Raw genomic sequence first — 23,344 nt, 5'->3', positions numbered from 1 at the left:
TCCTCAGAGACTCGGACATTCAAGCGGTATGATAAATAAATGATATGGTTCCCAAAGAAACCTTATTTCAGATAGATTGAATAATTTCCATCATTGTCTAAAGAATTTGTGTGTGTGTGTGTGTGTTTTAATGATTTCAGCAGCTTTGCCTCAGCATGATACAAGGGCATGCTGGATGTAAAGTCTGAAGGGATCAAACAGAGCTTCGGAGTTTTCTAGTAAACACGCTGATGTATCCGCAGAGAACGAATCGGTTCTTGTTGAATCAGTGGAATCAATTCGCAAGCACCAACGACTCGACGTGCTTTTATAATAGCACTTTATTATTATTATTATTATTATTATTATTATTATTATTATTATTATTATTTTAATGATTAATTGTCTTTTTACGGTGTTGTGATAGTTTCTGTAAAGCTCTGACTATCAGTGCAGCTGCTCAGCAGGTAAGAAACGGTTCGTGAATCGTAAATGTGCTCCTTGATGGATATCTTGAGCTTCTTTCTTAAAAAAAAAAAAAAAAAAGCAGTAGTGAGAAGTGTCTGAGGGTTTTACAGCCGGAGCTGAAAGGTTACCATTTAGGGAAACTATTTCCGACACAACGCTCAAACTGGCTTGCGGTTCGATAGACTGAAACGATACTTCGAAAGAATCGACTCAGTAAATCGATTCCTAACGCGCGCTACTATAAAGGACGCAGCCTCCTGCGTGGTGACGTCATGCGCCATCAGCAGCAGCAGCAGCGGCGGCGGCGAGCGGCTTCGGGACTGGGAGAGGGAGACGGACGGACGCTGAGCTGGAGCTGGTGCTGGTGCTGGGGACGACCCGGAGGGAAGTGATGCCCCTTTTCAATCCGTTCCGCAAGAAACCCATGACCGAGGTCACCGAGCTGCATCCATGACGCCTCCAGCGACGACGCAGAACGGGGCCGAAGGGCGGAACGAGGAGCGCGAGAATGGTGTACTGGCGCGTGGGCTTGGCGTGGAGCCGATCGTGCGTGCTCGACCTCGGCTGCAACAAGAGCATCGTCCCCTTCGGTCTCTGTAGCTCGGACGAGCAGCTCTCGTTTTATGGCTACGTCATCGCGTACCCGCTGCAGGACTACGGCGGCATCATGGCGGCCCTGGGCTCGGACTCGTGGTGGCGGAAGACGCTGTACATCACCGGGGGCGCGCTGCTCGCCGCCGCTGCTTATTTACTGCACGAGCTGCTCGTCGTCAGGTAGCTACGCGGCTGGGGTGCGGCTTGCATGAATCACACTTCAGCGTGTGTGTGTGTGTGTGTGTACTCGGATAGCCCCTCATTGTCCGTGTGCTTTAGTTCTGGGCCCCGTTTCTAGGCGAATAAACAATATCATAATATTACGTAAGTGGGAGAGAGCACGGTGAGGGAGTTGTGGGGGGTTCCGTGCTTGTGTTGTGAGAACATAATGAGTCACATGAGTGTGTAATGGTCGATAACCTCCATCCCGGTGCTGCTGCTAGATGCTGTGATACGTGAGACAGGAAGAGAGACACATTTCATAACTTACTGCAACGTGAATGCATAGCTTTTGTAGTATCTGCTCTCCTTCCCCCTCCCCTTTAACACGCCATGGTTTGCTCCTAGGACAACCTCTCTCCAATGGCTTCCCCTAGAGGAAAATGTCTCCCGTTGTTTTTGTCAGTGTGACCTTTTGCTGACCTTTGCTTATGTCTTTTCAGAAAGCATCTTGGATAGAAAATATGTTGTAGTGTTTAGTCGATGAGACAAATTATTAATGTTCTCTGGATATAATATTAATCTTGCAGTCGCTGGTGTTGTTCATAAGCGTGATGAGGTGTCATACACATTTCAGCACCACTTCAAATGGACAGCGACCAAACCATGTTTATGTGTATGTAATATGGAGAAAGAAGGTCCAACAATGTAAAGGGTGTGTGTGTGTGTGTGTGTGTGCACAGCAAATTTGTTCACATTGCAACACTGAATACGTACTTAAAGCAAAGCAAACCAACACAATAAAACACACACACACACACACACACACACACACACACACATTCATATATACTGTAGTAAGTCTACGCATACCAATATGATGTGTAGAAGAGAATCAGTTCCATCAGGATATGATGTGCCATCCATGGCCACAGAGTGAAATGCAAGACCATCCATGGCCATGCCATTTACCTGTATGTACTGTAGATGTTCATTGTAGCTCATGCTTTCTAGTTGTGTTTCCGTGTTGCAGTTGGTGTGCTTACTTGTGGATGGGAAACATAACACATACAGTGCAACTAATAAATGTAAAAATACACTGTATACTGTAGGTAGAAGTATGTGGACACCTGATCATCCCACCCACAACTGTTGCCACAAATGTAGGAAGCACACAAATGTATGGAATGCCTTTGTATGCTGTAGCATTACAGTTTCCCTTCACTGGATCTAAGAGACTCAAACACTGTTCCAGCATCACAATGTCCCTGTACACAAAGCGAGCTCCATGAAGACATGGTGTGTGAAGGTTGGACTGGAAGATCTCGAGTTCACTGCACAGATCCCTGATCTCAACCCCACTGAACACCTTTGGGATGAACTGGAATGAAGACCTCCTCACCCAACATCAGTACCTGATCTCACTAATACTCTTGTAGCTGAATGATCATAAACCCCCACAGTCACGCTCCAAAATCTAGTGGAAAGCCTTCACAGAAGAGTGGAGATTATTATAACAGTGAATGGGGAGGGTTAATCCGGAATGGGATGTTCAGCAAACACATGTGGGTTTGATGGTCAGATGTCCACATACTTTTCCCAATATAGTGTATATACCTTTTCAGAACATCATTATAGCAAAAATTACTGTGTAGAAATGTATTTCAAGGCTAGATAACATTTTTTTGCACAGTAATTACACTATAATAATAATGTTCATAAAAAATACACAAGAGTAATCATCATAAGGATCCCATATTATATCACCCCATACATACCTACATCAAATGAATAGTTTGTTTAAACAGAAACATTGTTTACCAATCAGAATTGTTTACCGTCACTCTCTGAAAGACAGTTAGCTACATTTTAATCTCAGATGACAGATGAGAAAATGGGAGGTTTACTAGATTGGTAAGATTGGTTGACAGTAAATTGCGCATTAAAAGTATAATTGTACAGCTCATACAGGGATTTTATGTTTAGTATATTTCCTCATTCATCCCTCACACTGAGAAAGATATAGGATCATATGGTGTATCAGAGTTAAAGGTGCTTGAGGTAAGATTAGTCTTTTTTCTTTTTTTTTCAAGATTAGTTTTCTAACAGTTAAGTAGTTGGATTCGACATATGAACGATTTTTTTTTAACTCCTTGACTCCACCCCCCATTCCCACCCATGCTCACAAAGCTCCGCCCCAGGATCTACGCTCAACTGTAGAGAAAGTGTCTATAAAACACAAACAAAAACAAGCTTTTCTGGACCGGAAGTGAGTTTTCCAAATGGGTTTTCTCAGCCGCTTAATACTTTTGTCATGAGGTCATGGTTTTCTTATCATGTTCTACATATTTTGTAGGTTATTTGTACAAGTAGGTAGTAGTAATAAAAAATTGAATGTTAAAAGGAAATTTAATATCGCACCTTTTTAATTATATCAGACGTAAGGTGCCGTTGTATTTCACAGCCTAGGATCTGAGAATATTCATGTGATTTAATCTAAATACATATAGAAGAGCAACATGAGTCTTTTATGCTATATACTAGATGTGCAGGGAGATTTATAGGCACAGTGTTTTCCTTCTAATAATGAGGGTCTGGAATACAAGGGTTTGGAAGGCGTCGCTCTAATTTTTAAAGTCCACCACGTCTTCACTGATGTGTTCCTTTGATGTGTCGCACAGAAAAGAGCAGGAACTGGATTCCAAAGACACTATCATCCTCCACCAATTTTCCCGGCCCAAGAACGGCGTTCCCAGCTTGTCCCCTTTTTGCCTCAAGATGGAGACCTACCTGCGAATGGTAGACCTGCCTTACCAGGTGCTTGCGTGTTCACTTTAGAGACACTAATACAGTGCCCTCCACTAATATTGGCACCCTTGGTAAATATGAGCAAAGAAGGCTGTGGAAAATTGTCTTTATTGTTTAACTTTTTGATCTTTTGTTAAAAAAAATTCACAAAAATACTCTGCTCTCATGGATATCAAACAATTGCAAATACAACAGAGGTTTATCCAAAAAATATCTTTGTTAAAAATGTGTGAAACTATTATTGGCACCACTATGAATTCATATAAGAAAAATATATTTGAAGTATATTCCCATTGATGGTTTAAATTTTTTTAGTACACCTGGGTGACTAGGAACAGGAAATTGTTCAACCATGACTTCCTGTTTTCACAGGGGTATAAATATGAGGTAACACACAGGCCAAATTCCCTTAGTCATTCATAATAATGGGTTAGACTGAGGAATATAGCTGTGATGTGCAACAAAAGGTTGTTGAGCTTCACACAATGGGAAGTGGCTATAAGAAAATAGCACAAGCATTGAAAATGCCCATTTCCACCATCAGGGCAATAATTAAGAAGTTCCAGTCAACTGAAATGTTCTGAATCAACCTGGAAGAGGACGTGTGTCTATATCGTCTCAACGCACTGTGAAGAGGACGGTTCGAGTGGCCAAAAAATCTCCAAGGATCACAGCTGGAGAATTGTAGAAGTTAGTTGCGTCTTGGGGTCAGAAAGTCTCCAAAACTACAATCTGTAGTCACCTACATCACCACAAGTTGTTTGGAAGGGTTTCAAGAAAAAAAAGCCTCTACTCTCATCCAAAAACAAACTCGAGCATCTTCAGTTTTCCAGACACTACTGGAACTTCAAATGGGATCGGGTTCTATGGTCAGATGAAACCAAAATAGAGCTTTTTGGTAATAAACACAGAGGAGGTTTGGCGCACACAGAGAGGTAGCCGTATGGAAAAGTACCTCATGTCCACGGTTAAATATGGTGGAGGATCTTTAATGTTTTGTGGCTGTTTTTCTGCCAGAGGACCTGGACATTTTGTTAGGATACATGGCATCATGGACTCTATAAAATATCAACAGATATTAAATGAAAACCTGACTGCCTCTGCCAGAAAGATTAAAATGGGCCGTGGTTGGATCTTCCAGCAGGACAATGATCCAAAACATCATCAAAATCAACACAGAAATGGTTTACTGACCACACAATCAAGATCCTGCCCTGACCATCCCAGTCCCCTGACCTGAACCCCATAGAACACCTGTGGGGAGAACTGAAGAGGAGAGTCCACCAGCGTGGACCTCGAAATGTGAAGGATCTGGAGAGATTCTGTATGGAGGAACGCTCTCAGATCCCTCGCCATGTATTCTCCAACCTCATCAGCGTTATAGGAGAAGACTCCGAGCTGTTATCTTAGCAAAGGGAGGTAGCACAAAGCATTGACTAAAAGGGTGCCAATAATTGTTGTACACCTTTATTTAACAAAGATTTCTTTGATAAAAATGTGTTCTGTTTGCAATTGTTTGATATCTATGAGAGCAGAGTATTTTTGTGATTTTTTTTTTTAAACAAAAGATCAAAAGGTTAAACAATAAAGGCTTTTTTTCACAGCCTTCTTTTATCATATTTACAAAGGGTGCCAATATTATTGGAGGGCACTGTAGTAATAATACTACTACTACTACTACTAATAATAATACTAACTAAAAACGCTCAGAATCTGTTAGTAATGTCATGCCTAATTCTCTCTTTTCTTCTTCTTTTTTTTTCTCCCCCCTTAGAACTACTTTGACGGGAAGCTTTCTCCGCAGGGGAAGATGCCGTGGATCGAGTACAACCAGGAGCAGGTGAGCGGCTCTGAGTTCATCATCGACTTCCTGGAGGAGAAGTTGGGAGTGAACCTGAACAGCAGCCTGAGTCCCGAGGAGCGAGCCATGTCACGCGCCATCACCAAAATGGTGGAGGAGCATTTCTACTGGTGAGCGAGTCTTCTTTTAGCATTCTCGGTACGTCACGCCTGAGAGGTAGCATAAAAGGGAAAACAGCCTTGATGTCGAACCAATGACGGCTTTGTCAGTTTGAGCGCAGAACAAATGAGTTGACGAGGATTTGCAGTGGTAGGTAGAGAGCTCTCATTTCTACAGGGAATAAAATAACTCTGTTATTTTGTCACTGAGCAGCTTAATGAGCTGACAAAATGTAAAGATTATTGCTTTCGAATTTAAAAGCGTATTACAGAACCAGAGTCAGAAAAATGGCAGTGGTGGCTCAGGGATTGGACTTCTGACCAGAAGGTCATGAGTTCAAATCCCAGCACCACTGAGAAAGGCCCTTAACCATCAACTGCTCAGTTGTATAAATGAGATATATGTAAGTTGCTCTGGATAAGGGCGTCTGCCAAATGCCACAAATGTATAAACAGTGCAGGTGTGTGCTGACATGAAGTTGTGCTTTGTGCCTATGTGAAAAAGTGACAATTTTTTTTTTTTTTTACCAGAGGCCAAAAAAATCCCAAACTTGTTTCGGGGGTGCCCGTGCTCAGCATTGAATATATTTAATGGCTCATGGCCAGTGGTTAATGGTTCATATGAAAGTAAACACCCAGGGCTTTAAGAATTTGCAGTTTTTCCTAAGCATTTCTTTTTTTACCTGGCCTACTATGTTTAAAAGTTACAATTTTATTGTGCCAGTTGTACACAGTGTTTTACTGCCAAAAAAAGCTTTAGTTGTGGTGTCTGTTTTGTTATTGTGGAGTGGTGTGACTTGTTTGGCCAGCAGGGGGCTCACACCCCTCCCATTTCCCATCACCCTGCTCACTAGCAGCTAAACACCGAGTCATGATACTCTACACACAGAAACCCAACGGTGTCCCGACTAATCTTCAAACAGACTCGCAGCGATAAATTAATTCATATTTGCATATAATGTCTCCTAGTCCATGGTGCATATTAAAAGACACTGGGTAAGGAGCCAGTCTAAAACGGTCAGTCTGCCTAAATAATGTACCAAACCTTGCTAAGTTCGATTTCCTCATACAGTGAATGTAAAGGTTTGATCAAGTTGTTGGATAGTGAACTGGACATAAGCCTAATCAGTCGAGCTTGTAATCAGATACCTGCTGCCAAAATGTCCACGGTGCTCCTCTGTGTCGCAGATGGATAAAATCTTCAAAAAGCAGTTTTTCCTCCTTTTGCACAGACATTATGCGACATAGTTCATGAAAGTGTGTCGTTTTCTATATTCTATATAGTGAAAATATCTATACATGTAGGGTTTTCCTATTCCACCTCCAAGTGTGTACTGTATATAAAGGTGCACTTCATTTCTGCCTTCTCTGTAGTTCTCATAGAGACAGGCTAGCTGACTCTCCCAGTTCTCACCATAGTTTTCTCCTGCGCTGGCCCTGTAGACCTTGAAATGAACATAGTTTAATAAACACTGCCAGTCCTTGCTTATTATACGCTTTGCTTTTTTTTTCTTTTCTTCAGTAACAACCAGTAGAAAGTAGAAGAAGGAACGCAGGCCTGTGTAATTCAATCAGTGACTCCAGCGCAGCCTTATTGTCATTGTGTCGTTTTGAAGGAAGCCTGTATCTCCTGTTACATCTGCGTCCTCGCGCTTTATGCAGTCGAGGAGAATGAACAGACTCCGAAACGAAATCCATAGCAGCGTCTTATATTTTCCCGGGGAATATGATGTGAAGTGTGTTCAGGTTGTCTATGAAATTTCTGTAGCATGATAAACCCAAGCCAGTTTACAGCATTATCATGATGTCATAGTAATTAAACATGCTACATATTTACCTGTATTTTATATGACAGGAATGGCTTTCAGTGTTATCATAAGTCATTAGTCTTATTTCTGACTCTTAAATTTGGTATACATATATGTATATGAATATTGCATTATTTGGTTTGTGTGTGTGTGTGCATAATATATGTACATATATATATCACACTATAGTGTAAGAACACACTGATGCTATTAAGTGTAAATCATGTCACATGAAATCCACACATAATTTCTTACATAGTGGCATGAAAAGTGAAACCTTCATTACTTTGCTTTTTACATCTTTTAAAGTAAAACAGTTAATTACCTCAGGACTAGCCTCTCCATCGTGCCCCAAATTCCGCAGAAGACTCGAACAGGTGTAGCATGTGACGCAATGAACACTACAACATCATGGAAAGGAAATCAGCAATTAGTTTAGTCAGTATAGAAATAACGTCAGTGTGGATATACAGTATAAGTGCATAATAATATGTATTACAGTGCTGTGCATAAGTATTCACCCCCCTTGAATTTTTTCCACATTTTGCATCGTTACAACCTGGAACTGAAATGGACTTTAAAAAATGTTTTTTTTTTTTTTTTTTTTACCATCTTATTTACACAGTATAATTTATTGTGGCACAAAGGTTCAGGAAACATTTGTTGGTCACACACCGGTACTCAGTAGAGCCACCTTTAGATGCAGTTATAGCTGCAAGTCCTCTGGGAAACGCTAGATTGTGATATATCTGCAGAATACGGTCACTGCATATGATTAAAAGTGGTGTGTGTGTAGGCTTAAAGTGCGATATAACGATATTATCGTCATTACATGATATCACAATGCCCCGATATCCAATGACGTCTATCGCAGATTATATATTATATTACCAGACCTGGCAACTGTTATGCATTTTGTGTAGGAGCTCCGGTAAAATCTTCAGACTATGCTAATATGAGTCATTAGCAAAAAGAGCCATCTTTTTTTTTCTCTCTCTCTCTCTCCAGTAAAACAAGATTTGTTTTGAATTTTCCAATATTAACAGACACTTCCCGGAAGCCCCGCCCCCTTTCCCCGTTTCATATGCTCTCATCTCGCGCAGATCCCTCGCTTTCTATCAAGGTAAATGGAGAATATTTTAGTTTGTTAATGTGAAAATCAAGTTGATTAGTTTATGTTCAACTTAGTAGACGTTAGACAAGTATATATTTAAGTTTAGTTAAGTATATTGATTACAGATGTCACCAAGAGTGGCCAAAATGGCCCCGTTTGGGAAATTTTGAACCAGAAAATTTAAATGGGACTACAATGACGTGCCAACTCAAACTCTTTACCTACAAATCATTTTAATGGCCAAAAAATGGAATTCCCTAAATTTGTTTTGGGGATGTCTGTGTTCAGCTTTGAATTTATTTGTAATCACACTCCACAGTAGTGATTACTTGCTTATATGAAAGTAGAGACTTAGGGCTTTGTAGTTTTTCATGAGTGTTTCTTGTTCTACCTCGCCTGCTGGGTTTAAAAGTTATCATTTTTATTGTGTCAGTTGTATACAGTGTTTACTGTCAAAAAAGCTTTAGTTGTGCTGTCTGTTTTATCTCTGCACCGATGTTATTATGGAAATGTGTGACTAGTTTGGCCAGCAGGGGGCTCACATCCCTCACCTTTCACATCGCCCTGCTCACCAGCAGCTAAACACAGTCACAATATTCTACATACAGAAACCCAACAGTGTCCCGACTAATCTTATAACAGACTTGCAGTGATAAAATACTATTAATGATTATTAATGATGCATCCAGGGCTGTATGATTCATTTGTTTATACTGATTGAAAAAAGCCCGGTGAGTCAGATGCCAGTGTACTGCTAGAAAGGGTTAAATGCTCTCCTTCGCAACACTGAGCAGCACCACCAGAGAAACTGTCAACCATGTGGATATTCTACAATTCATTTCTAAAAGGATTATATTGAATGTTATTGTTTTTTTTGTTTTATATATATATATATATATATATATATATATATATATATATATATATATATATATATATATATATATATCTTGTTTGTTTGTTTGCATATTACTGCAGGAACACTTAAAAATCCAGCATCCAGCTCAGTTTTGGTGTTTGCCACAGTTCCCGACTCCACTGCTTGTAATATTATTACACCCTCCCCTTCTCTTCTTAAATCTGAAATGGAAATGCTCATTTTCCTGTCTGGAAGATGAAATCATTTATGGGGATATTTTAAAACTGGAAAATTGCGATCAGGGGAAAAAAAAAAATTCATATCAAACAAGCTGATGGTTATAGGTGAGAGAGAATTTTTGGTCGTAGTAGAAAAGTAAACACGGTGAAATGGTGAACATTCTGCTGTTAAAGTGACCATTTTTGTCTTTATACCTGTGTGTGTTGTAGGACAATAGCCTACTGTCAGTGGGTGGATAACCTGGAGGAGACTAAGAACATGCTGGCAGTGACTGGGCCCCTGAGTGACCTGCTCAAGTGGATCCTGAGTCACATCAATGGTGGGATAGTGAAGAGAGAGATGTATGGCCATGGCATCGGGCGCTTCTCTAAAGACGAAATCTACGCTCTGATGGAAAAGGACATGCGCACCCTGGCCACGCTGCTCGGTCAGTGCGTGTGTATAGGTTTAGGAAAGACACTATTGGAGCGTTCTCAGGGACATTTTCTCATCCATTAACAGCACACATCTTGCCAATGAGTTTGATGTGTTGAGAGACCGCACATGAACAAGACGGAAGAGAAACTTATTAATGATGCATCCAGGGCTGTATGATTCTAGCGCTTTATGGCGTGCCTCAGCTTAGTGTGTGCACAGAAACACACACACTTTACAGAGCCAGTCTGATAACTGCATTAAAACTGGCTAGGGTTAGGAATAGGAAGCACTATAGAATATGGCTAGAGAAATTGATGAGCATTAGTTATTAATGTACAGTGCCCTCCACTAATATTGGCACCCTTGGTAAATATGAGCAAAGAAGGCTGTGAAAAATGGTCTTTATTGTTTAACTTTTTGATCTTTAGTTCAAAATAATTCACAAAAATACCCTGCTCTCATGGATATCAAACAGTTGTGAGCACAACACAGGTTTATCCAAAAAAATATATCTTTGTTAAATATACAGGTGCAACAATTATTGGCACCCCTATGAATTCATATGAGAAAAATATATCTGAAGTATATTCCCACTGATGGTTTACATTTTTTTTTAGTACACCTGGGTGACTAGGAACAGGAAATTGTTCACCACTGTTTTCACAGGGGTATAAATATGAGGTAACACAGGCCAAATTCCCTTAGTCATTCATAATAATGGGTAAGACCAAGAAATATAGCTGTGATGTGTGGCACAAAATGGCTATAAGAAAATAGAAGCATTGAAAATGCCCATTTCCACCATCAGGGCAATAATTAAGAAGTTCCAGTCAACTGGAAAAGTTATGAATCAACCTGGAATTGGATGTGTGTCTGTATCGTCTCAATGCACTGTGAAGAGGACGGTTCAAGTGGCCAAAAAATCTCCAAGGATGACAGCTGGAGAATTGCAGTTTGCCAGACCCTACTGGAACTTCAAATGGGATCGGGTTCTATGGTCAGATGAAACCAAAATAGAGCTTTTTGGCAATAAACAGCAGAAGTGGATTTGGTGCACACAGAGAGGTAGACATATGGAAAAGTACCTCATGCCCACGGTTAAATATGGTGGAGGATCTTTAATGTTTTGGGGCTGTTTTTCTGCCAGAGGACCTGGACATTTTGTTAGGATACATGGCATCATGGACTCTATAAAATATCAACAGATATTAAATGAAAACCTGACTGCCTCTGCCAGAAAGCTTCAAATGGGCCGTGGTTGGATCTTCCAGCAGGACAATGATCCAAAACATACATCAAAATCAACACAGAAATGGTTTACTGACCACAAAATCAAGGTCCTGCCCTGACCATCCCAGTCCCCTGACCTGAACCCCATAGAAAACCTGTGGGGTGACCTGAAGAGGAGAGTCCACCAGCGTGGACCTCGAAATGTGAAGGATCTGGAGAGATTCTGTATGGAGGAACGCTCTCAGATCCCTCGCCATGTATTCTCCAACCTCATCAGCGTTATAGGAGAAGACTCAGAGCTGTTATCTTGGCAAAGCGAGGTAGCACAATGCATTGACTAAAATGGTGTCAATAATTGTTGCACACCTACATTTAACAAAGATTTATTTTTTGATAACCCTGTGTTTTGTTTGCAATTGTTTCATATCCACAAGAGCAGAGATTTTTTGTAATCTTTTTAAACAAAAGATCAAAAGGTTCAAAAATAAAGACAATTTTTCACAGCCTTCCTTATTTACCAAGGGTGCCAATATTAGTGGAGGGCACTGTACCTGTAAAATGATTACATTACTTTTCTTTTAAATAGTTCTTTACGGTCTAGCTCAGATAGCACTGCAGTGCCCTATAGCCAGGGTTCTTAAAGGGATTAAAAAAAAATGTTACGGTGGTGAAAATCGCAACCGTTATCAGAGTTAGAAAGGATGCAGGAAGTGCTGACGATGCTGCAGCACCCCTGACTTTCAGGATTCCTTCAACTGCAGCCGCTATAAATAAATAAATAAATAAATTAATTAATAGTAATAATAACAACGACATATAGATACACAAATCAAGAAAGGATTTGGAGTTGTTTTGACTTTGTATGTCAGAGATAGTAGTATTTTGTGTCCGTTATTTATTTATTTTACACATTGACTTTAACCTTATTAAATTAGACATGTAAATGCTGCTTAGTATTCCCGTACCCCCAATATAAAACACCTTCCCATGTCCCTTAAAGTTAATATAATTATTATTATTGAGTTCTGATTAGTCTATTTGAATTAAACTGCTTTAATTCAAACCTTAACTAAAAACAACAACAAAAAACAAAACAAAACAATTTGGCCTGTAAATAACGAATAATTTGAATTGAATTGAATTTTTAAAACAAATTTATTGTGTCAGTGAAAAGACTTCAATAATAAAAAGAACCAAAATATTTACACAGATAAATAATGTTGGATTATTGGAAAATTTGGATTATATTCATAAAATAAATGTCATGGACTCGAATTTATATATATATATATATATATATATATATATATATATATATATATATATATATTTACAATTAAAAGGGTTTCCTGGTTGCAAATCGTTTGTGAAGCCCTGCACTATAGTAATGCCCTTGTGAAAAATGTCCTGATGAAAGCAAACCATGCGTGTGTGTGTGTGCTGACACCTTGTGGGCCGAAGTATGTACTGCACCTTCTGTAATATTACTGCATAAATAAATACAGCTGAGCATCACGTGTATCGAACAGAGGTAATCTTTTGTATAGTTTAAAAAAAGAAAAAAAATGTATTTTTCGATCCAAACAATACTACAGATCAGGCTTTTCTTGTGATTTTCTCACTCGCTTATTTGTTTAACGAGTGTAGGATTTTCCACAAGGGGGCGCCATTAATGAATAAGGAGGCGTTGTTTCTGTATTATTGTTGAGATGAGCACAGGGGTGCATTGTTGAAGTTGTGCCATTTTTAACGCATTAAAACCATTTTTTTTTTTCAGGAGATAAGAAGTACATCATGGGCTCCAAAGTCTCCACAGTTGATGCTGCAGTATTTGGCCACCTTGCCCAGGCCATGTGGACGTTACCCGGCACACGGCCGGAGCAGCTCATTAAGGGTGAGCTCATTAACCATCTCTATATGTACACACTCTTTGTGCCATTTTTTTAAAAGCCAAAAGTCAGCCAAACACGCTCTTAGAAAGTGAGAACAGGGAATACAGTACGAGCAGTTTCTCATGGTGTATTTAGAATGATGTACTGCATTTTGGGGCTTAGCGAGGACAATAATATAGTACTATACACAAGTGTTATGCTATACTGTTCTGTAGCAAGGGAGATTTGTGTGAGGAATAACACACAGCAAACCAAAGCTGTATTATTAAATACTATATACGTCATTTACGCTGCTGTTATAGAACATGGACGCACAAACTCTGATTGGAGAATTCAGCCACGCTGCAGTATAACTGGGTTTAACCCATAGTAGGACTCAACCCCCGATGAGCATAAAACAAGGAAATAGAAACGTTTCAACAGCTGAGCGCAAAAGGGACACAGTCACGTTTGTGTGTATGTGAGTGTGTGCATGTGAAGGAATAAAAAGGTGCAATTTTAAGGTACTTTAAGATGAAATGAGTTAAACGAGTTTCCTCTATCCACTGTTCCCTTTAAGCTGCGTGCGTGATGATGTTCCTGCACAAAAATATATACAAAAAGTTGGTCGTTTTGAGGAACTGACAGATGACTGCAGTGCAGTTTGGACCAGCCACTTGAATTTTACAACAGCATTGCGTTTTTCTTTCCTTTTTTTTTTTTTTTTGGAAGCACAGGAACAGGAACGCTCGCCAAAACGGAGACAGTACCGCTGCCACACAAATTTGTTAAAAGTTCCGAGCAGAAACAAAACAGAGTTTTGTAAGATAGTACGAAATGTACGCATCCTAATTGATTAGTTTGGTAATATACACCGATCAGCCATAACGGTAAAACCACTGACCGGTGACGTGAATAACATCGGATATCTCGCTACGATGGCACCTGTCAAGAAGTGGGATATATTAGGCAGCCAATGAACAGTCAGTCCCTGGTATGCAATGGTTAAGTACCTACCAAAAGTGTTCCAAGGGTGGACCCATGACAATTGGACTCTTGTTGAAGTCGCTCAGATCCTTACGCTTGCCCATTTTTCCTGTTTCCAACACGTCAACTTCCAGAATGGACTGGTCACTTGCTGCTTAATATACCCCAATGATAATCAACGTTATTCACGTCACCTGTCCGTGGTTTTAATGTTATGGCCGATCGCTGCATCTCTAATATATGCGATATTTTTAGATGCACTAGTTCAGTGGTTTTCAAAGTGGGGGCCACCTGGGGGCGCCCGGTGGACCTCAACAATTTAGTGTGAAAAATAAATTCTCACTATCAAACAACCACACACACACAGTCAGTTCCTAATGTAATGTGATGTAAGAGGTAATTATTAATAAAAAAAAAGGGGGATATATTCAGAAGTCTATATTTTTAATGTGTTTTAAAGACATCTTTCTAAAGGGCGGCCTCGGTCAAATTTTAATGCCATTTGGTGGGCCTTGCCCTGGAAAAGTTTGGGAACCCCTGCACTAGTTTACATTAATGCATATTGGATGCATTATATATTAAATATTGTAACACATTGGTAAAGTAGACTTTTCCGTGTAATAAACCGAGGTCTGAATGTCTGAATGAGGTTGAATATTATTTTGACAAATTGACGGTTGTTATAAAGTGCGCACACGTAATTATGGGCATATTTGCTCAAATGCTCAACTATTATAAAGTTCAATTATTCACGCATTACATCATAAACCTCTGGGTGTACACCAGATAGTCACTGGCTGGACTGTGTTATCTTCTTTTGCAGCTTTTAGCTGTGATTAGCATGACACCGTAGAGCCGATTCAGTCTTCCAGACCGTTTTGCCAACAGTGTTTGGTTGGTTTTGGGAACTTATGAAACATACCACAGTTCCCAGATGCCATCAGGACCGTGTAGTTGAGGAGCTCCCAGTGTTTTACCGTACTAATTTGAATCTCATTTTATTGTCAGCATTTTGGACGCAATCCAAGAACAACCTACAAAGATACATGTAATGTAATGAAAATAAAGTGTAAAAAAGTGATCCGCAATCCACTGCGATTAATGTCCGCAACACAACTGTGCCACAGCAAATAGCATCCGGTCTTCCACCTGGTATGTCACTGCCGCCTTTCTCTTGACTGCCAGCTCACTTTTTTGCCTAGTGTTTAGTTTTTTGTTTTTTTTGTGTGCTTACTCTGCATTTCTTGCTCTCGTTGATTTTTAACTGTTTATTTCAGCCGGGTTCAGACTGTATCTGCGCTATAACGTGCTGACTTGTAAATCTTGTTGTTTTTTTAATGTAAAAGGAAAAAGAATGACAGCGATAAATCTGGCCTTTCTTATGATCTATTTAAGTATATCATTTAATCAGTGTCTGTGTGCAAATGCTATAGCTCACTAGTGTTAAGCCAGTGCGTTTACATGGACAACAATATTCCGATATGAACCCGATTAAGACGATACTCTGATTAAGGAGTATTCTATAAGCGACTCATGTAAACACCTTAATCAGAATACTGTCTTATTCAGAATAAGGTCAATGATTAGATTACCGCTGTCCGTGTGAACGTACTGTATGTGTAGCCTGCTATTGGAGGATCTGGAGAACTACTGTGAAGTACATTAGTCATGTTGCCTGCTTTCAGGTCCAGAATTGTGAATACATGCATGTAAGATAGCTACTAGTGACAGGACGTAAGTTGCGGCACTTTCTTGGTGTCTGTGTTCTCAAACTTGCCTTTCTGTGCAGTTAGATTTAATCAAAAATATAAATGTAGTCCGTAAACAAATACAGGAACAGTGTTTACAAAATCTAATAAAATTATTTGAGCGTACCCCTGCTGGAAAAAAACCCCAAAACAATAGAAACCATCACAGAAATTCTAACGGTTTCCACTACGAATACCATTACGAACTGTCAGCTGTTAACCATTAACACCATTACCAAATGGTTTCAATTACATAATAAGATATATCAAGCATGTAGGTCCTTTATGGTAGCCACTAGACCAGGGGTGGGGAATCTTATCCGGAAAGGGCCGGCGTGGACGGAGGTTTTCATTCCAACCAAGCAGGAGGCAGTTTCCAAACTGGATTACGTGGAGCGTCCGCCGTACAAGTCTGTTACTATAGAAACAGTAACGTGTCCTAACGAGTGCATTAATATATATTAACCTGTCCTTCATGTTACAGCTGGAGCTACTGTCCGAGCCGTGCTGTTATGCGAAAGTAACCCAGGCTTTCTGACCGATCAGATTAGAGGATTCCAGCTCACTGTGGGATAAAGAAGCATAACAAACAGACGAAGGAGTTAGTAAGAGTTCACGGTTTAGACAGTCAGTTTAAAAAAAAAGAGTATTTAGAGTATAAGGTTTGCAATTCTGAAAAGTCTGAAGTCATCTGCTGTGTAAGAATAAACTCGCTGATCTGATCACTCTTATCGTTTGTGCAGGCGAGTTCATTAATCTAGCCATGTACTGCGAGCGCATCCGGAGGAAATTTTGGCCCGAGTGGTTCGTGGACGTCGATGACTTCTACTGCGATGGCTCGAGTGAAGAGCCGCACTCTCCGTCTCAGCTGCTTGACCTGGGCCTGTTTTCACACACTGACGGTTTCCCGGAGGAGCCCAGCAGCCTCTCGCGCTCCGACACCGCACACTCGCTGGACAGTGATCGCACTGGACACTCGCTCTTCGACTCCGACATGGACGCCGAGTACTCCGAGATGGAGCAGACCAAGTGCTAACCAACTCATCCGTCACGATGCCGCTTCTCAGGCATATCTGTCCTCCGTTAAGCCCCTCTCACTAAGGATCGAGTTCGCCTTTCTGAGGACGACGGGGCTTCTGAAAACTCTGGCTGCACAAAAGGGATGAGTACAGCAAGCCACGTAAGAAAGGTGTGCAATATTATCATGGACAACGGGAAAGCTGATGAATCTCCTGTTTACCTGCAAGTAGAGCTGGGTATGTTTAGTATATTAGCCAATAATATGACTTTGACATCGCGTTAAATGGTCGTGATTTTGCAGGAGTTATAAACATTGACCGGCGTCACGTGACATGTAACTGATTGGACATAAAAATCTATTTTTGTACCGGATTTTCATTTTTCCTTCCGTCTCCTTTATTTATTTATTTATTTATTTATTTATTTAGAGCAACAAGTGAAATATTGCATCACACTTTAGTAGCCATTTTGTTGATCAAACTAGATACCATGATACATATTTTGTATTGTGATATGTCCTCAGATATCTTGATGTCATATTTTTACCCAGCCCTACTTGCATGAAAATACGTTTGAGGTAATTCGGTAGCAGGGAAAATAAAGGGATAGGCGGAGAAAAAAGAGAAAAAGCAAGTCAAATCAGCGAGAAAGGAAATGATTTGGAAAACAAAACAAAACAAAAAGAGATGGAGAGAAAGCCAGCTAAGGGAGTGCATGACGCCACTGCTGAATCATTCCCTCCGTCCTGACAGATCACTGTTACTCATCGTTCTGTCGCCATGTTGAAAAAGAAAAAAAAGTCTCTTCCAGTCTTAAGATGCGTTATCGTATGGATATCAGTATAGGTTTGGATTCGGAGAGCACTTGATACGGTTTCCTTTTGACCTTTCAAGTCACCCAGGCTTGTCATCCCGGTAGCATAAACTGCCCAGATACTGATGGACAACAGATACTTTTTGTCCCTTTAAAAAGAAAAAGAAGAGTGATGTTTTATACAACAATCAGATTCGAGCAGAGTGATCATTGTAACTGAAGGAAGTGAATGGTAATGTGTGTGTTATAAAGTATTCGCATATATGTATATATGTGATAAGGATGTTTATTTATTTATTTATTTATTTTAACAAATTAATCATTCTGGAACTTGCACTGGCTTGTCTTAAGACCCGACTGATTCTTGTCCTGTTTGTCTACGTGATCCATCCTCTTTGTGTTTTAGTCGATGCATGCATGAGCTGTACGCTAGTACTAAATTATACACTGATCAGCCATAACATTAAAACCATTACAATGGCACCTGTCAAGGGGTGGGAGACAGTTCTCCTAGTTGATGTGTTTGAAGCAGTTAAAATGGGCAGGCGTAAGGATCTGAGCGACTTTGGCAGGGGCAAGCTGGCGGAGGCAGTGTGATGCTCTGGGCAGTGTTCTGCTGGGAAGTCTTGGGTCCTGGCATTCATGTGGATGTTACTTTGACATGTACTACCTTCCTAAATATTGTTGCAGGCCAATTATCATGGCATCACTTCATGGTAACGGTATTCCCTAATAGCAGTGGCCTCTTTCAGCAGGATGATGCGCCCTGCCACACTGCAAAAACTGTTCAGGAACGGTTTGAGGAACATGACAAAGAGTTGAAGGTGTTGACTCGGCCTCCAAATTCCCCAGATCGCAATCCGATCGAGTGTCTGTGGGATGTTCTGGACAAACAAGTCCGATCCATAGAGGCCCCACTCACAACTTATAGGACTTAAAGGATCTGCTGCTAACGTCTTGGTGCCAGACACCACAGCACACCTTCAGAGGTCTTGTGGAGTCCATGCGTCGACGGGTCAGAGCTGTTTTGGTGGCACAAGGGCGACGTACTCCATATTAGGCAGGTGGTTTTAATGTTGTAAAGCCCAAAGGGAGACATTTTGTCGGTTGTTGAATTGCCACGGCCATGGGTATTTATAAGATTTAGTGATGTACGGCTGGATTATTTGATTAGGATTTCTCCGTATGATGTTGCAATGACTTTTACTGAGTAAACTAGTGATCAACAGTGTAATGCAGGCAATCACTATTCGTTGTAGTTGTCCTTGTTTCGACCGAGAGACTAATACATGTGTTTGTCAGACAGCAGACACCTGTACGGTGTGTTCAAGACCGTCCTTCCCTTTTTTCAATGCTTTATTTTTTTTTAATATTCGCAGATAGGACGACTTGATTACATTCGACTCCACTGGAGACTAGATTAGACCCGGATATTATTCAGTCTCCAGATAAAATCCCGTGTTGAATTGGAGTTGAATTGATGCATCCATTTTTCCAGGGGTTGGGGGTTCGAATCCCACTACCGCCCCTGTTTCTGCTGAGTTTGCATGTTTCCTCCGGGTACTCCGGTTTCCTCAAGTCCAGAAACATGCCTTGTAGCTTTTCCAAACTGTCCGTAGTGTGTGTGCGATTGTGCCCTGAGGTGGGTTGTCACCCCATCCACGCTGTCCCCCACCTCATACCCATACTTCTCTGGGATAGGTTCAAGGCTTCCCTGTGTAGGATAAGCGGTATGGAAAATGGATGGATGGATATCTGCTTAAGTTGTGGGTTCAGGAATCCTGGATTTCTAGAATTGCTGCCCAAAGTAAACGAACTTTCTTGTGTTCGCGTGATTGTGTGTTCACTTTTCACAAAGTGTCAATTCATCACTAGTGACTTTATTGTGGAAATTCACGGTACATAGTACAGGATAGTGAAGGATAATTTGTGTGTGTGTGTGTGTGTGTGTGTGTGTGTGTGTGTGTCCATCTGGTGCATGAATGAGTCATAGTCATGCATGGATGCACATACTTTCGAGGCAGTTGTCTCATGGGTGGCTTACACACACGTTTATTCCATAACCTCTGCACTGCAGCGATCTGAACAGTGACTGCAGCTTACACACACACACACACACACACACACACACACACACACACACACACACACACACACACCTTCGAAAATATGGGACTTAACTGTAACTGGTCTTTGAATGATAGATACGTTTGTGTGTACTGACTGTTAAAGCGGCATTATTGTGGCATTGATTACTCATTGTGCCAAATAAACAACACACTCAGAACTTAACCGAGATCTTGTTTACGGGACACACACCTGAGCATTTTATATCATCAGTGGTACAACCTGGGGTTTTGTTTTTGTTTTGTTTTTTCGCCTTGAGTGCGTCTCTTTGTTTTGCCTGTGTTAATTTTTTTTCTCTCTATTGCAGTCTCTCTCTCTCTCTCTCTCTCTCTCTCTCTCTCTCTCTCTCTCTCTCTGTGTGTGTGTGTGTGTGTGTGTGTGTGTGTGTGTGTGTGTGTGTGTGTGTACAGGAGTAGACCACTGCAGTGTATTTCAGCACTGGAAGCTCCACAGCCTTTGGATATAGTCGTACATCTTCAATCCTGTGCCTGATGCAACTGATATCATTTATTTCTATTTCTCCTATTTATTCATTATTATCAATGTACTGGTTCTGTTGATGTATTGTTTATTCAAATTGTGTATATTTATTTTGGTGGTTTTCTTTTTTTAATCTATTTTTTAAAATGTAAAACATTGATTTAAACTGTGTGTGTATATATAATATTATATATATTTTTTTGCTTGGAGTATGTGGTAAATGGTGTGAGTGGTTTGAATTGCGTGCAGGTTAGAAGGTAGAACTAATCCCACATTGGCCAAATATTGTCTTCTTGATGTCCTGTGTGTGTGTGTGTGTGTGTGTGTGTGGTGTGTGTGTGTGTGTGTGTGTGTGTGTGAGAGAGAGAGAGAAGCTCTGAGTGTGGCGAAAATAAAGGCTGCACAGGGAACTGACAATTCGATCTAGAATTATAGTAGTCTGGGCAATTATGGGAGTGTATACTCAAAATATCTACCGTGTAGGTCCGGCAGGTTTGACGAGAGAGCTGTTAAATGTGATATGGGAGAGTTTAATGGTCAGATATTATTTTAGAACAATCTTCGGTTTTATGGTCGTGTAAATGTGCAACCCGAACATTTCCCTACTATTAATCTCAGCACAGACAAGTCCAGATCCAGTGTGTGTGTATAAACACTGAACAATTCATAAGGTAAGGCTCTTGTGTTGGGGTGCGGGGACAAAACACAACGGAAATGAATGTAGAAAGCAACGGAAGCCAGCCAGAAACCAAATAAAATCACGTACAGAAGTGGATAGAGGAGCGACAGGAAATGGGTCCAAACAATAATCCGAGGTCAAAAGATTAACCTCATCTTGTTCGTGTGTGTGTGTGTGTGTGTGTGTGTGTGTGTGTATGAGAGCTAGTCGACTCTAAACTTTGCAGATTCTGTGTTTTGTGTATAATGATCCTTGTCTGGACTTCTGGCATACAATGTACATAATTTATTGGGAAGGGGGTTGTATGTATACGATGAAGACCACTGTAAAATAAGATGAATTAGGTTCTTCCTCTGGGTGTATAGTAACTAGAGATGAATGACTGTGTGAAAACAAGTACTCAAAGAATATTTAATTAAATATAGCTGTGATAATTTCTCTCTTCTGTGCTGTAGCATTTCTTGTTTTTATTGTTTTTTAATTTAATTTTCTTTTATTTACACACAACTGCTTGGATCCTGTTGTGCAATTCTTCATGTCAGTGTCAGTCATTCACCGAAAAAGCCCTTAACCCTCATATTCTCATGCAGCCTTCGATTTCCACCAATGTCAGTTTCCCGATCCATGGATTTTGATGTTCTAGCAATATTGTTGTTCAAAATGTTTGACAATAAACTGTGTATTCATATCTCAGTTATTGTGAGTGTAAATAAGAGCACGAGCAAAACCACCGTTTCGTCTCATTTACAAAAGACATTTTATTGCAATTTGCCGTAACTTTCACTCAAAATCACTGTAATATAAATATGATTTTAAAAAAAAATTTAAATGGAAACGAAATTCATAACCCATGACGCATTGTTCATGTTGGGGGGGGGTTCCTTTTTTATTATTTTATTTTATTTTTTTAGGACTGGTCCACTTTTCAAATAATGCATCTTGAGATCATTTGACGTGAAGTGAAACTTTCAAACTTTACAGAAGGTGCTGCAATTAGTTTCTTTCTTAAAAAAAGAGAGAGAAAGAAAAAAAAGAAGACGTTTTAGAGGTTTGACTGTAACGTGTATTGTGTCCACGAGGTGGCGCATGCGCACAAATCTTTACCCGTTCAGCCTCCGCGCATTCATGATTGATGTTAAGCAGGAATCACCTATTTCTCAGTCTCCTGACAGTCTGATTTAACGTGTATTATTCAGGAAAAACAACCAAACAAGCAGCAGAAACGCACAAACATCCACTGTTTTTTTTTTTTTTTTTTTTTTTGTGTGTGTGTGTTTCTTTGTGTGTTTTATTTTTATTCTATTCTTTTCTATTTATTTATCTTTATGATCATGAACTGCGGCTATAATAATAGAAATGTAAACCCAAGGCAGGGTCTAAGATCACTTTCTCTTAGACCTACAAAACACAACAGATTAAACTAAGAACTGATTAATTTTTTTTTTTTTTTTTTAAAGAAAAAAAATCATTTTAATACAAAAATGACAGGTTGTCACAGCTTTAATCACAGCTTATTCTTTTTTCCCTTTGTTATTTGTGATCTACAAATTAGGGGTGGAATGATATGATAATTGTACAATCACGGGTTTTAGGCATATCACAGTACTCTCTGCTTAAAATTTAATGTATCACGTACACAGCAAAACATAGAGGCTAGTGTTGGATTAACACTTACAGTGTTCAGTTTGGGTCCAGATAGGTTTACTATACAAAATCTTAGCCTGTAGTCTAGGCTACCCTGATTTAAACATCTCTGAAACCCTGGAAAAATTTTTTATTTTATTTTATTTTATTTATTTCTTTTAAATGACATGATCAAAGCATAAACCACTTCAGATTTCCTTATAACAGTATACGGTCATGTGATATGTCAGGCATGATGTAGCCTGTTATTGACAGTTTAATGGATTTTTGCTGATTATAATGTTTGCAAAAAATAAAGTAAACACTATTATATCTGAATGAATCCTGAATGAATCAGGAT

General features: G+C 39.9%; 1 protein-coding gene across 2 annotated transcripts; it reads left to right on the top strand.

Moving 5' to 3' along the window:
* The first annotated feature begins 743 nt into the window (after positions 1–743).
* On the top strand, positions 744–22,053 carry faxca (failed axon connections homolog, metaxin like GST domain containing a). 2 transcript variants are annotated; one of them, XM_017494101.3, is made up of 6 exons: positions 744–1,221; positions 3,882–4,017; positions 5,783–5,979; positions 10,198–10,415; positions 13,413–13,529; positions 16,985–22,053. In XM_017494101.3, the coding sequence occupies exons 1-6, from the start codon at positions 956–958 to the stop codon at positions 17,275–17,277; spliced, it is 1,227 nt and encodes a 408-aa protein (XP_017349590.1). In that variant the 5' UTR covers positions 744–955; the 3' UTR covers positions 17,278–22,053. The 2 variants fall into 2 exon arrangements, with proteins under 2 accessions (XP_017349590.1, XP_053544408.1); XM_053688433.1 differs by having other exon boundaries at positions 16,726–17,121.
* The last annotated feature ends 1,291 nt before the right edge of the window (positions 22,054–23,344 follow it).

The sequence above is a fragment of the Ictalurus punctatus genome, chromosome 19 (genome assembly GCF_001660625.3).
Source record: "Ictalurus punctatus breed USDA103 chromosome 19, Coco_2.0, whole genome shotgun sequence".
NCBI lineage: Eukaryota > Metazoa > Chordata > Actinopteri > Siluriformes > Ictaluridae > Ictalurus > Ictalurus punctatus.
This window is presented reverse-complemented; position numbering and strand designations above follow the sequence as displayed.

Coding starts and splice junctions, on each gene's coding strand:
- faxca (XM_017494101.3), top strand. CDS start 956: ATGGTGTACTGGCGCGTGGGCTTGGCGTGGAGCCGATCGTGCGTGCTC. Junction 4,018..5,782: donor TGGTAGACCTGCCTTACCAG/GTGCTTGCGTGT, acceptor CTCCCCCCTTAG/AACTACTTTGACGGGAAGCT. Junction 5,980..10,197: donor GTGGAGGAGCATTTCTACTG/GTGAGCGAGTCT, acceptor TGTGTGTTGTAG/GACAATAGCCTACTGTCAGT.